The sequence below is a fragment of the Corvus kubaryi genome, unplaced genomic scaffold (genome assembly GCF_017639235.1).
Source record: "Corvus kubaryi isolate FWS band 111438036 unplaced genomic scaffold, C.kubaryi_AGA036_p1.0 split3-73, whole genome shotgun sequence".
NCBI lineage: Eukaryota > Metazoa > Chordata > Aves > Passeriformes > Corvidae > Corvus > Corvus kubaryi.
In genome coordinates this window covers 5,156,568-5,170,358 of record NW_024582091.1, presented here as the reverse complement: position 1 = coordinate 5,170,358, position 13,791 = coordinate 5,156,568, and the positions used below count along the sequence as shown (strand labels likewise).

The window sequence follows — 13,791 nt, the reverse complement described above, 5'->3', positions numbered from 1 at the left end:
TACCTGAAAGAGTCTGTGTCATGGGAATCAGCAGAACTGCTCCCTTGGACGCCCAGATGGCAGACTTTGGCCTGTTTAGCAGACTGGTTTGCAGAGTCCCTTGGGAAGCTGTCTTGAAGGGCAAAGGAGGCCAGAAAGGCTGGGTATAGGTCAAAAAGGAAATTGTAAAGGTGCAGGAATAGGCTGTCCCCATGTGTAGAAAGATGAAACGGTGGGAAAGAAGACTGGCCTGCCTGAACAGACACCTTTGCCTGGAACTCAGGGAAAAAACTTAAAAGAGGAGAGTTTATTCCCTTTGAAAGAAGGGGCAGGCACCTCAGGAAGACTACGAGGATGTCATGAGGCTGTGCAGGGAGAAAATTAGAAGGGCCAAAGCCCAGCTATAACTTAATGTGGACCCTGCTATAACAGACAACAAGAACAGTCCTATAAATATATTAGCAAAAAAAGGAGGGCTAAGAAGTCTCCATCCTTGACTGGATGTGAGGGGAAACATAGTGATGACAAAGGATGAGAAAAAGGCTGAGTTTACTTTACATTTACTTAATGTCTTCTCTACCTCAGGTTTTAATAACAAGACAAGTTGTACTCTGGGTACCAGCCTCCTGAGCTGGAAAACAGTGATGGGAAGTAGAGTGAAACCGTCATAATCCAAGGATTTAGCACCTGCTACACAGCTTAGACACACAAAAGTCCGTGGAGCCAGATGGAGCCAGATGGAGCCACCCAAGGGAAAGGAGGAACTGGCAGAAGTGCTCACAGAGCCACTTTCCATTATTTACCACAGTCTTGGCTAACCAGGGAGGTCCCAGCTCACTGGAGATTAGCAAATGTGATGTCCATCTTCAAGAAGGGTCAGAAGTAGGATTTCGAGAACTACAGGCCTGTCAGCCTGACTTCAGTGCCAGGCAAGGTCATGGAACAGGACACCTTCACAGAAACACACAGCACCTACAGGGCAACCAGGGGATCAGGCCCAACCAGCACAAATTCATGAAAGATAGGTCCTGCTTGAAGGACCTTATGTCCTTCTACTGACCAGGTGATGCCCCTATTGGATGAGGGAGAGTCTGTCGATGTTGTCCATCTGGACATCAGTAAAGTCTTTGATACTTTCTCCCATGATATTCTCCTGGAGAAACTGGCAGCCCACAGCTTGAACAGTTGCATTTTTTGCTGGATTAAAAACGGGATGGTTGGGCCCAGAGAGTAGTGCTGAATCCACTTGATAACTAGTCACTAGTGGGATTCCTCAGGGATCAGTATTTGGACCAGCCCTGTTTAATACCTTTATCAATGATCTGGATTAGAGTATCTAGTGCATCTCAGTCAGTCTGTGGATGACACCAAGTTGGGCAGGTGTGTTGATTTGCTGGATTGTAAGAAGGAGTTTGGACAGGCTTGATCAATGGGTCAAAGACAATTGTATGTGGTTCAACAAGGCCAAGTGTCGAGTCCTACACTTGGATTACAACAACCCCGTGCAGAACTACAGGCTGGGGACAGAGTGGCTGGAAAGCTGCCCAGTGGGAAACCTGGGGGTTGTGGTTTACATTTGGCTGAACATGAGCCAACATGTGCCCAGGTGGCCAAGAAGGCCAGTGGCATCCTGGCTTGTATCAGCAATAATGTGGCCACTAAGGACTAGGGCAGTGATTTTCCCACTGTACTCAGTACTGGTGAGGCCACACCTTGAATCTTGTGGCCAGACTGGAGCGAGTCCAGAGAAGGGCAATGGAGCTCGTGAAAGGCCTGGAGCACAAGTCTTATGAGGAGCATCTGAGGCATCTGGGGGTGTTTAGCCTGGAGGAGGCTCAGGGGAGACCTTATTGCTCTCTACAACTGCCTGAAAGGAGGGGTTAGCGAAGTGGGGGTCTATCTCTTCTCCCAAGTAACAAGCGACAGGACAATGGGAAGTGATCTCAAGTTGCACCAGGGGAAGTTTAGACAAAAAAATTTTTCGCAGAAAGGACTGTCAGTCAGTGAAATAGGCTGTCCCAGGGAAATGGCTGAGATACCATGCCCAGAGGTATTTAAAAGATGTAGATGTGGCACTTCAGGATACGGTTTAGTGGTGGACTTGGCAGTGCTTCATTAATGGTTGGACTTGATCATCTTAGAGGTCTTTTCCAACCTAAATTATTTGATGATTCTATGTAGGAAGATCAGTTAGCACATACCAAAGATTTTAGGGTGTATGTAGACTAGCAGTTGTCCCATGCACATCTTTTTCTTTCACAATCCTCCTCCAACAGCAGGAGATTACTAGTCTCTCAAGGACTGTGTGATTCATGGTAGTGATCACTTTCAATTGAAAGTACTGGAGCAGCAGCTCTTTTTTTACTGCCTGAGAGGCCAGCTGATCTCTTACAAAAGGGGAAACTTTGCTAAACAAAGGAAGTAATTTTAAAAGAAGAAAATAACATCTGTCTACAGATATGTGGGGAGGGAAAGAAGAAATGTGAAAATGGAGATGGTGGGGGAAAAAGATTTAAAGTTTAGAAAGCTGAAAAGAAAGTCCATGTGGGATCAGAGGCAGCACATTCAAGTGGCACACTAAATGTAGAGAGACGTAATAGGAGAAAGCATTGGGAAGAGAGGGAGAGTGTGTATAATATGAAGCACAGGAAAAAGGTATAAAACCCCCAATATAATTTAGAGATTAAAAGGCTGCTGCACCATCCCATTGCCAGTAGAGGTGCTAAAGCCACGGCTATGGAATAGAGTAGCAAAATGCTCAAGGGAAGAAATAATTCCTATATTTAGATAGGTAGAGTATTTCACGATATGAACAATAATGCAGTGCAGCTTCCTAGAAGGCATCTGTTTAGAAATTAATTTCTGTATGGATCTGTAGTTGAAAACAAAAAGAACTCCAGCAAGAGGCAGAAGAAGTTCCCTGGAAAAGCACTGCAGCCAGCCCAGGAACAGCTCAAGACACTTCTGGCCGTGCTGCAGCCAGAGAACAAGGAGACCAGCAGGTACCAGTCTGCAGCTGGGGCACAATAAAACCCTTCTACAAGCTGAGCCAAGAACAATCTTCTTTAAAAGTGCTTTACTACTTGCAAATGTTGTTGCTCTTGTCCAAGTGCTTTGTATTTGCTTCAGTGCAGTTCCTTTTTTTTTTCTTTAAGATAATTAGAGGCTTATTGTAAACCGAAGGGGATTTCTGGGAGCTCTTTGGGTTTTTAAATTATGCAAATGACAGTGATGTGATGTTGAATCATATTATTAATTGTATATTTTGTGGTTCTCATTTCTGAAGTGTATGTGTGAAACAAGAATTTTTATTTCCCAGTCCTTGAGTACAATAAGTTTCAAAAATAGTCCTCAGGCAGACTGCAAAATTATTTTTCTCAATTTTCTTAATGTTAAAGAAAAGTATAATTTTAATGCTGCAGAGTATTCTGTGCTGATAGTTTTACAGCATCATGTATGTACTGTGAATAGAACAAACTCCACAAATTATTGCACTTAAAGCTGGAGCCCTTCCTGTAAATTTTAAACAAAGTGCTCTATTAAATGCCATCTATAAAATGCTTGATGACTTACCTCCTAGGCTGATTTGTGATTTTGCCTGTGCTTTTGAGCGCCTGGATGAAAAACTCTTTTGCTACAGGAAACTGGTTGGTAACTGAATAAATAACACTATAATCTAAGTATTGAACACTTCCACATAGTAAGTGTTACTTTGCAATGCATTCCTCTTGCAGTAGCATAAAATGAAAGTACTCTATAAATAAATAATACTCTGAAAAAAAGGAGTTTACAAACATCATACTTAATTTATGTCTCAGCTGCCAATTTCTGCAGTTAATTCTACCAGTTTTCAAACTGTGCCCGTTACAAATGGATTTCTCTTTGTATGATGTATCTTTCAATGATGCAGAACAATCTATTTGTGCTTCATTCTTATGTTAGTAGGGTAAGAATACATCTGTCATGCAACATCTAACTCAATAAAATAAAAAACTGAGTGAAAGCCATCATACATGTTTTTTTGATTGGACATTTGGAACATTTGGACATATGCATACTTATGTCCAAAGGCTCAAATGCACACCTTATGCAGTCCATACCACTGTAAATCTTTCTTGGATACAGGCAGTGTAACAGGTTTGCCAAATTATAGTGTCAGTGTCATGTTTCTGCCCCAGGAGAAGTCCAGACTACTTGCTTTCTTTTTGCTGGGGAATCTGTAGCTTTAACAACTAATTATTCTCCAGCTCTCATGAAACCTTCTTATAGGAGTCTTTCTCCATGTACCTTTTGCAGCAATAGCCTTGCAGAGAGATAAGAACATCTCTCTTGCAGAGAGATAAGAACAGATTTAAGTATTTTTAATGCTGGGTCATCTGTTTATGCATAAAATTGATCTGAATGTCAAATTTAGCTGGTTATTAAGGCGGGAAAGAGCCATCAGAAACACTGTGTGCATGCATAGGTTTCAGATTTAGACTGCAAATTTCCTGAAGAGGGTCTGCATTTTAGCCTAATTTGTCAAATAGTTGCAGAGAACCATTGTGGTGGGGAATCACCCTCTGTTGATGTGATATTGAGAACCAGAAGGATCCTGCATGGAGTAGCTATCCACTGATTTTTGCATATTTTTGAGTAGTAGGCATTGCCCACAAAAACACTTGTACCTTTGACGATTACGGTGATCTGCTGGGTAGCTATAATTTTTTTCACCATTATAGCGAATGGTGATCCATTGGAATGCAAGATTGGCAAGATCTGGATTCCCAGGTTTCATTACTTCCCTTATGATATTTTCTCTAACATTGTTTAGATTAGTACAAACGTAATGAACTCTGAATTCACTCATCATGTACATACATGCCACATTGTTTAAGAAATTCATGCAGCTGCTTCCTATCTCGTACTGCCAGCGGTGCCTGCACGGTGCTCTGCTGCTTTCCTGCCTCTGAGTCCCTGCTCTCCAGGTGCACCACTGGTTATGCTCCTCTGTCAGATATCTGTCCCTAAGGGGAACTCATTTCTGGAGTCATTTTAGTCTTCCTTTTTTTTTCTAAAGGGCTGGGTAAGGGCTGGTCGGGCGATTTCTTATGTTGCTACCAGGTTTAACATCTGGGGAAGAAAGAAGACTGTCTATGTATATCTTGACATGCTGAAATTGTGCATGGTATTTTTTCTTTCGAAGTTCATTGTTTCACATTGGAAGTGCAAAATGGGGTCTACCAGCTATTACAGACACCTTTCACTTCACTAACAAAGACTTTCAGTTTTAGAGCTGTCTCTCCCCTGTATGAAATACCCATGCTAATGAGTGTTGATGGAATATACGATTATGCAAAAGGGCATTGTGTTTATAGTAATAAAAAATTATTTTTTATTTTTGTATTCTAGTGTGGGACATTTGGTGCCTCACTGTAGTGCAAGTTAATGTAAAATAAATGGTTTGTATTTACGTTACTTGTTTGGTTATGGCTCCATCAAAAAATAACAGGAGCTGTTTTCATCAAACATATGATTACTACTTTAGATGTGTTCTTACTTAGTTTCTGTTTGGAAAGATGTTTGCTACATAAAAGCATCCTCAAATTCGAGGGCATTTTTGGCTTCTTTAATGAAAAAAAATTAACTAATGTGGAACTTCAGACGCTCTAGTGGGATAATATAGGAAATTTCTCTTGCCGGACTGTAGCGGGTTCAGTTTGTAACTGGGCAGAACTGAGGGGCTGAGGACTTAAATCCTGGGAGAAATCAATCCACTGGCTTTTATGAATGCTTAGGGAAAAAAGGAAATGTATAGCTGGAAAAGAAGAAGAAATCTTGTTGCAGGATATGCGATGGCCAAATTCAAAAAAGACATATGGTAAAGTCTCATGTATCATTGCAACTGACCGAGCAGAACAAGTGAAAAGAAGAAAAAACAGGAAATAATACTTATAATGAATAGATTTTGAGGGAACACCTTAGTGAGGGAAAAAAAATGTATTCTGATTATGATTGTTCTTCTGCTAAGAAAAACAAGACTTTTGCTAAATATCTTCTTAATTTTAGTGCCAATTCAGCAGGCCTAGCATGAGAGAAATCCTTTCTTGGGACAAGCATTTTTCATTACATGTGCTGATTTATGACAGAGAATCAGCTGTATTTTGGTGATGGCTGGACTAGACTGTAAAGCTTGTTTGTGCTTAATATACTAGATAAATTGTTCCTGGCCTCCTAGGGCGTGACTATACTTGCTGTCACACTCCCAAGTTTACTCAAGGACTGTGTGATTTGCTGAGTAGGTGTCATGTAAAGGAATGCCCAGAGGGATGGATTTTATATACCTGGTTTTTCCCCCTAATTTCATCTTGACATAAAACCTTTTTTGTCCCTTTTTCAAAGGAAAGTCTCCTCAAGGTTAAAGACAAAATTTAGCAGCAAGGAAAATGACCACTAATAATCTGAACAATATGAAATTTAACACAGTAATTTTGTTTTAGTGAGAGGAAAACACCAGTTACTGGCTGTCAAAAAATTCTACACTGAACCTTAACTTCATGGGCAGCAGCTTTAAAATCTATTTAATATTCTTATTTCTTCAGTTAAGCTGTTTCCTTCTTCAGTTAAGAACAGGCTGTGGGATTAAATCTTAGCTTTTCATATTTAATGGGAAAAGTAGTATAGCAATTTATGAGTAAAAATGTACTTTGAATAAATTATCATTGCAAATTACAGTTTATGAAAGTTGTGACTATAACCATAATTACAACATTGGCTGTGCACAACTTGAAATCTTGCTTGCTGGATAAATTTGTTTTCATTCAGATTGCATTCCCAACATTTTTTAAAAAGAGTAAATCAAACCTCACTGATGAAATTTCCTACAGAGTTTATTAAAAAGGTCACCTTTGTTTGCTAAATTTACCTAAAACATAAACTTTTCTTGAATTAGTGAGATGCTATTTTAGTATGTTATGCGAGTTTCCTACTCAGATTTACTAAACCATAGACCCATAAGGAGACTCACAAGAGCTTCCATATTACACCATCTATATATCCTAAAATTGTTAAAATTAAAATTGATTGTGCAAGCTGTTACCAAAAAACAGCCGATAGCCAAAATGAGGTATATTACTGTAGATTGGAGAGACGGGGGAGAGGTTTAAAGCTCTATCTGGCAAGAGAAGGGTTAAGGACTTTTTTGCTATACCCGTTTCAAATTACAATGAGAAGCCTCTTCTTTCCCAGCAGGGTTGTGCTTACATTAGTCTTTAGATCTCTCTTGAAGAGAGCTGTTATATTTGTGCCTGCTACAGTTGGAAATAACAGTTCAGAAGCTGAAAAGGGTTGAATGGATTTACAGAAGGTTATTTTTTGCAAGTAAATTCATGGCAACACATTAATTTGATTAGTAAATGCTTTAGAATTACTTTACACTCAAGCGATTCAAAAGATGTTAAAGTTATCACCAGGCTGCTGGACAAATATGTGTTACACCACCAAGGTACAGATCAAGACAAATCTGTGACTCAGGATTTTATCTTGGGAAGAGCGCAAGGTGTACGAAGAACTCAGGATAACGAGGGAAGATAACTCTGGGAACTACAATGTGTCAGAAGAACATCTCTTGCTAATACAGCTCCCCACCAAAGACCTGGTTATCTAAGGTTTATATAGGAATGCCTAGGTCAGCTGACAAAATACTGGTCTTCTGCTCCATAAATGCAGAAAAAACGATAACAACAGTGGAAAATTGGAAGTCTGAATTTCAGCTTTCTTAGAAATAACTGCAACCTGACACATTCCATAATATTTAAACAGGGTGGGGGGAGAGGAATCACCAAAGATGTTACGATGTTATGTTTAGAGATGACATTGACATGAAAAATAGGTAAATTTTGTTTTTCAACTACTGGGAAAGCAGACCTCATAGGAACTCAGAACAAGTAGGAGCAAAGTTGTCGGTTTTTTTTTTTCCTTGTTCTTTTTCTTTTCAAAGATGAACCTAACTGCGCTCAAAACTTTCGTGGGCTTGCTCTGGAATTGCTGGGTTCTGGTGGGTCACGCACAGGGAGGTTTAGGAGACAATCATGTCCATTCAAGTTTTATTTACAGGAGGCTGCGGAACCATGAGAGAAGGGAGATTCAGAGAGAGATTCTCTCTATCCTGGGTTTACCTCACAGACCCAGACCATTTTCACCAGGAAAGCAGGCTTCTTCTGCACCCCTCTTCATGCTGGACCTGTATAATGCCATGACAAATGAAGAGGATTCTGAGGAGCTGGAGTATTCACTAAAGGGATCAATGGCAGGGGAGAGCAGAGGGATACGAAAAGGATACCCTGCCTCTCCAAATGGATATTCGCGGAGAATACAATTGTCTCGCATGACCCCCCTGACCACACAGAATCCTCCCTTAGCCAGCGTGCACGACACCAACTTTCTGAATGATGCTGACATGGTCATGAGCTTTGTCAATTTAGGTATGTGGAAATATTTTTTGTTTTTGCTCTCTTTGACAAACTGTTAGCCTGATCTTGTAAAGGGCAAACCTCTCGGCCGAACTGTAACCTGTTCTAAAACAGCAGGATTGGGCCCGGGCTGCTGTGCCACTGGTAAAAGAAAAATCATAACGGATGGTAAAGTAGCTACATTGTAGGTGGCCATGGAAAAAGATTTTTCTCACTGTTTATATAAAGTCAGTTTCTATAACTTCCCTCTGCTGGCTTCTGTTTTCTTTCTTTCATTGATGTAATGAAAATTCTAGCCTTAGGCCAGCTAACTCCTTTTTTTTTAAATCTCTAAAAATCAAACACTTATGCCTATTGCTCAGTTATTTCCCTCAGTGTTTTCTTTAAAGCTCACACATGAACAAACATCAGTTGTTAATATTTTAAAGCCTGGAAAGGTATGAAAAGGGAAAAGTGAAACCATTAAAAAAACCCCATTCTTAGGTTATTTAGTGGGGTTTTTTCTGTTGTTAAGAGTCAGAGTTTTACTATCTTTTCAGCTGGATGACTGTATTTGAAATAATCTGTTGCTGTTCCTTTGTTATTTCTATGTAATAACAACAGGCTGTGTTTTATTATACTGTTATGGTGCTCAGAATCTACAATGGTTCTTATTTTATCTGTCATAAATATGTTAAATGACAAGTGGAGTATTAAACACCAGAAAAATGCAAGCAAAGAATGCTTTTGAAAATTATATCAGTTCAGATACAAAACCTGATAAAACTAAATTATATTGGCTTCTGAGTGTAATAAACATGCTTGCCAGTTACATTGTAGGTAAAAAAAAGTGGTTACAGATTTCTTTACTAAAAGGCAACTTAAGTCTCATCTAGAAAGATGCAAATAATTAATGAAATTCATTTAGTATTTTTATAAGTATTTTAAATGCTGCAGGACTCATAAATTTGGCTAAAAAAACCCCTTCTCATTCGACCTTGAATAGCAAGAGATTTAATTGAAAACTGGAAGTTTCACAATAAGCTGGTACAAATTCTGATGAACTCTTGTTTTCCAGGATAATACTTTCTGTAGAAACTTTTTAACAGCAGCATATGTTCCAAAATACCTTCAGTTTATCACACACATTCTGTACTTTTTATGTCTACCCGGTTTTTAGTAAATACTAAATACTCCAAGTACTAAAATTCAAGGAAAGTAACACTCTAGAGTTTATTTGCTGTAATAATAAAATCACTTTTCATTAATTATTTGGCTGATAAGGAGGTGTTCAAGTCTGAGATCCTTTACCTTAAGAGTAACACATGTCCACACCTCTAAATACATTTGCTTGTTGTTTTTGCTCCGGAAATAACAGGTTAGGAAAAAAATGGAATCCATTTTTTGAATATGTTTTCCTTATCATTAAGAAACAGCTATATATTGCCCATGTATTACTTTTAAATTAACATTGCATGCCTCTATTTACCCAGAGTAACTGGAGTCAGCTGAATTTAAAATGGAAAAGTTATACAGAAAAATAGGAAATGCCCTTATCCTCAGCAGTAGTAAAGGCACAGATCCTGCAAAAATTTTCCTTGTGTGTCCTGAGAAGTACCATCTGTAAATATGTCAGGGACCATTCCATCAGCATCCCTGAGGACTATTTACATGGGACCTAGCCTTTGATTTCTTTGATTACAATAGGACTTCTTGCAATGAACAAGTAGAAGTCTTTGAAGTTTCAGTGTCAGATATGTCCTAGGCTGATCCTACTGTGCTTCCCCAGACAAAAACCTTCTCTGGAAGAACTCAAGTTTTGAGTGTCTTACCTTGGGTGGGAAATTTCTAATATTTGTCTTATTTTGTTGGGAAGCCACTGTTGCCTTAAGAAAGTAATTCTGAGAAGCTAAAGCCCATCTTATGTTTCGAGACTGCGAAAACTGGGGGTGAGATGCTGTATTTTTCTAGAGGTAAATATTAATAGACACCATTAACTTATAACAAAATACTGTGTAAATATCGGGTTTGATTTGGCATCTGTAAAATTAAAATGTGTCTCAGCTCTAAGTTAATTTAAATGCTAATTCACTTTAAATGCCCTTCCATACAAGTTGGATATTGTGGTATATCACACATTCCACCGTGTAACATGCGTAAAAAATATTGATGACCAATATAGATTAGCTTCAACATTTTTATTAAACAATCCTATGTTTCAGTATAATTAACATAAGAATGAAATAAATCATGGAAACAAGTAACCATTTTATATGATTTATGCAGTATGAGATTGTGACAGATGAGGGCAAGCTCTTTTAATGGAGAATGGGGAAAAATATGCAGTGATAAGTGAATGCTAATGCTGTACCTTAAAATCAATAAATGCTGATGAAGCACAGTAATAACTTAAATGGATTTAGAATTGAAGCCTCAGACAACTTGCATCAAATAAATCTGCTCTGAAAATAATATTCACCATGTTCATACTTGCACAGCATTAATTACAAAATGCGGAATAATAAAACTCTATTAATCATCATGATATTTTAAATTGAAATTTTGTACATAATTGTACCAATTATAACAATTTAAGACATATATATTGAAACAAGAAATATGTGGCTGAGATGTTGGATAGAAATTATTAAGCATAAGAATGGAAAAGACTGAACATGATTAAAAAGTAAAGAAAAAATAGACAAGACCAAATAATTTTATATTAAAGAATAAAAATTGGAACTTCTATGCTAATTTTGATTAAACCCACAACCTGTCAGAGCTGCAAATGCCTCAATTTCAAAAACAAATTTAGAAAATAGTCATCAAGGGAAGTGCAATCATAATTCTGTCAACCAACCAGGGAGAAAAATAAGAATGCATTTATTTCTCCTGAAGTTAAAATTGTAAACACCTGCTCTTTCTACTGGAATTTATATCAGAATTTCCATCTCTTTTTCTCTTGAAAGATACAGCAAGACAGAGACTTTGTCTTGTCCTGTGTTTTGTGTAAGACTGTGTGTGTTGGCAACTCTCCATAAATATTGATGAGTGTAACAGAGGAGTTAACTGGGTTTGGTCCAGCAGTCAAAAAATAAATCCTCCACTAAACACACTGGGATTTTCAAAGATCTGATTATATCACCTACAAATTCAGAACTTTGTTTTCCTAACTGGGTGTTTTTTTATCCTATTATTATATTTTATTATATTATTGCAAAGCCCTGACTCCTAAGAGTTCTGGCATCTTCTTTGTGGCTGGTCTCCCAAAATGACATATATAGGATACCCTGTTCCCCAGAGAACAGGCAAATAATACTTATGCACTCCTATTGCTTTTTGTCCACTCAAAATTTAGTCGGGGAAGGACTTTTTAAAGATAAATGTTAGTGTTCCCACTTCACCTCCTACAGAAAGAGGGGGATTGAATAAAATAGATCTACATGGATGAGGCTTGCAGAAACAGCACTTTTGTAAACTGCATTTAAACATTTCAAATACTGATTTTTCCATTATCATCAAAGTGATCATTAAATCTGCTATACTTAAGTGTTCCTTCTCATGCAATTCAAATGGTCTGTATTTTCATTTTTTTAATAACACCTCTGTTAGTTTTTCTCCTAACAGATTGTTTCATTTGCTAAGCAAGTCTGTTTGCTTTCTTCATGTTTTCCTGCTAATTGATATGAACCTTTCATAAAATGGGAGATATATATCTGGGTTTGTGGTTTTCTGTTATGTTTTCTTTTTTAGCATATAAAGTTAATTTCAAAAACTTGAATGTGAAGATCACAATAAAATTTGTGACCCTGATGTACACGTGCTAAGAAGTATACAATATTACTGAGATTTTTAAAGTAACCAGTATGCCCTAGAAAGACATTTTTTCTTCTTCACACACAATGTGACTGATTCCACAATCTTAGAATAATTTTAAAACTGCTCGTGCTGTATTCAGTTCTTAAACCAGACACTGAAATCAATGGAAATTTTGTCTGAGGCACGGAAGACTGTTCATATTTCTCCAACTTTTCTATCCCAAGTTTGAACACTGTTTTACAGATTATATTCTTTTTAAAAACCTGAATCATTGAGCAAATACGTAAATTTGAAAGATTTATAGTCCATTGTGTTCACTGGAGAACACTAACATGGCATAGAACAACTTTTTACAGCTACTTTGAGAAACCTATAGTCCATCAATCCACACCAAATACCTGTACAAATATATTTTTGTTACACACAAAAAAGAAAGGATTCCTTACTGCAATCAGACCTTGAGCATACATAGTAGCTCGTTTCTTAAATTAAACTAATTCAGTTTCTACAACCTTCCACTCACAGCTAACATATCATCAGCGAGGGATATGGAGTGCTAAGCTATAAAATGCCAGGAGCTGAGGAAGGGGTTTGAAGGATAGACGCAAAAAGGCCTCAGGATCATTAACTTCTGTCCTAAAGCTTAGGAATGAGCACACTTTCTTTCTTTTCCACAGGATTTCAGATGTAGCTGTCTTAATTTTAACCGTACGTGAATTTCCTTGGCTGTGGTACAGTTTTAGTATATAAATGCAGGCTTCTAATGAAAATATTGACACAGCCTTAGCTGAAGTGATGGAAATAGTGCTATTATCTTGCCTTGAACAGAGGGGTGCTATTACAGAGATAAAACTTGTTAAATAACAAATAGACCCCATGTCTTTAATTGAGGATTTGAATCAATACTGAGAAAAAAATGAGAAAACGTTTGTGAAGCTTTTATTTGATGGCAACCCCAAATCAATAAGGCATCATTTTCACTCTTTTACATTAAATTTAGAGCAAATTGGATCAAGCAGGTCTCACTTAATTTTCATCAGAAATAGACATCAGTTGGCATCTGGAAATCCTAAGATGTTTTTTTCCCCTTTATTAAAGTTTTGTCACCCAGTCAGTGAACACAATGAATTTCTTGTGACCTATTGCAGTCAGGCATTAGAAATAACTATGAATTATGAAATAATTTTCTATGATCCAGTTAAATATTAAGACAACTCTCTGCAAAAGAATTTTATTTGTTTTCAGAACAAAAGGACTTTACTCACAGGATGACATAAAAACTCTCGTCTAATACTTATAAACTCATTAGAATTTTAACCCATTTTTGTGCAACGACAGAGCAGGTTTTTAGAGATTACTTTTAATTTTTAGCAAGAAATATTCCACATATTCTTTTTTTGAATTGCACTACATTTGTTGTTTTATATTGAAATATTTTATATTTCCTTTGAAATCTCTCAAGTTACATGAATCTTAAGAACTACATAGCTCTACCTCAAAATAGGTTTGTGTGATCCATAAATATCATCTAACAAAATAATGTTTTTATAACTGTCAATTAATT

General features: G+C 37.5%; 1 protein-coding gene across 2 annotated transcripts in view; it reads left to right on the top strand.

The window, feature by feature from the left end:
* The first annotated feature begins 7,234 nt into the window (after positions 1 to 7,234).
* BMP5 (bone morphogenetic protein 5) overlaps positions 7,235 to 13,791 on the top strand; it is a 57,557-nt gene continuing 51,000 nt past the window's right edge. Inside the window, exons 1-2 of one of the 2 annotated variants that reach the window (XM_042017103.1) lie at positions 7,235 to 7,462; positions 8,074 to 8,441. In XM_042017103.1, coding sequence (XP_041873037.1) covers positions 8,192 to 8,441 — 250 coding nt within the window. In that variant the 5' untranslated portion in view covers positions 7,235 to 7,462; positions 8,074 to 8,191. Of the gene's footprint in view, positions 8,442 to 13,791 lie in introns of both variants that reach the window. The other variant, XM_042017102.1, reaches the window with a different exon arrangement.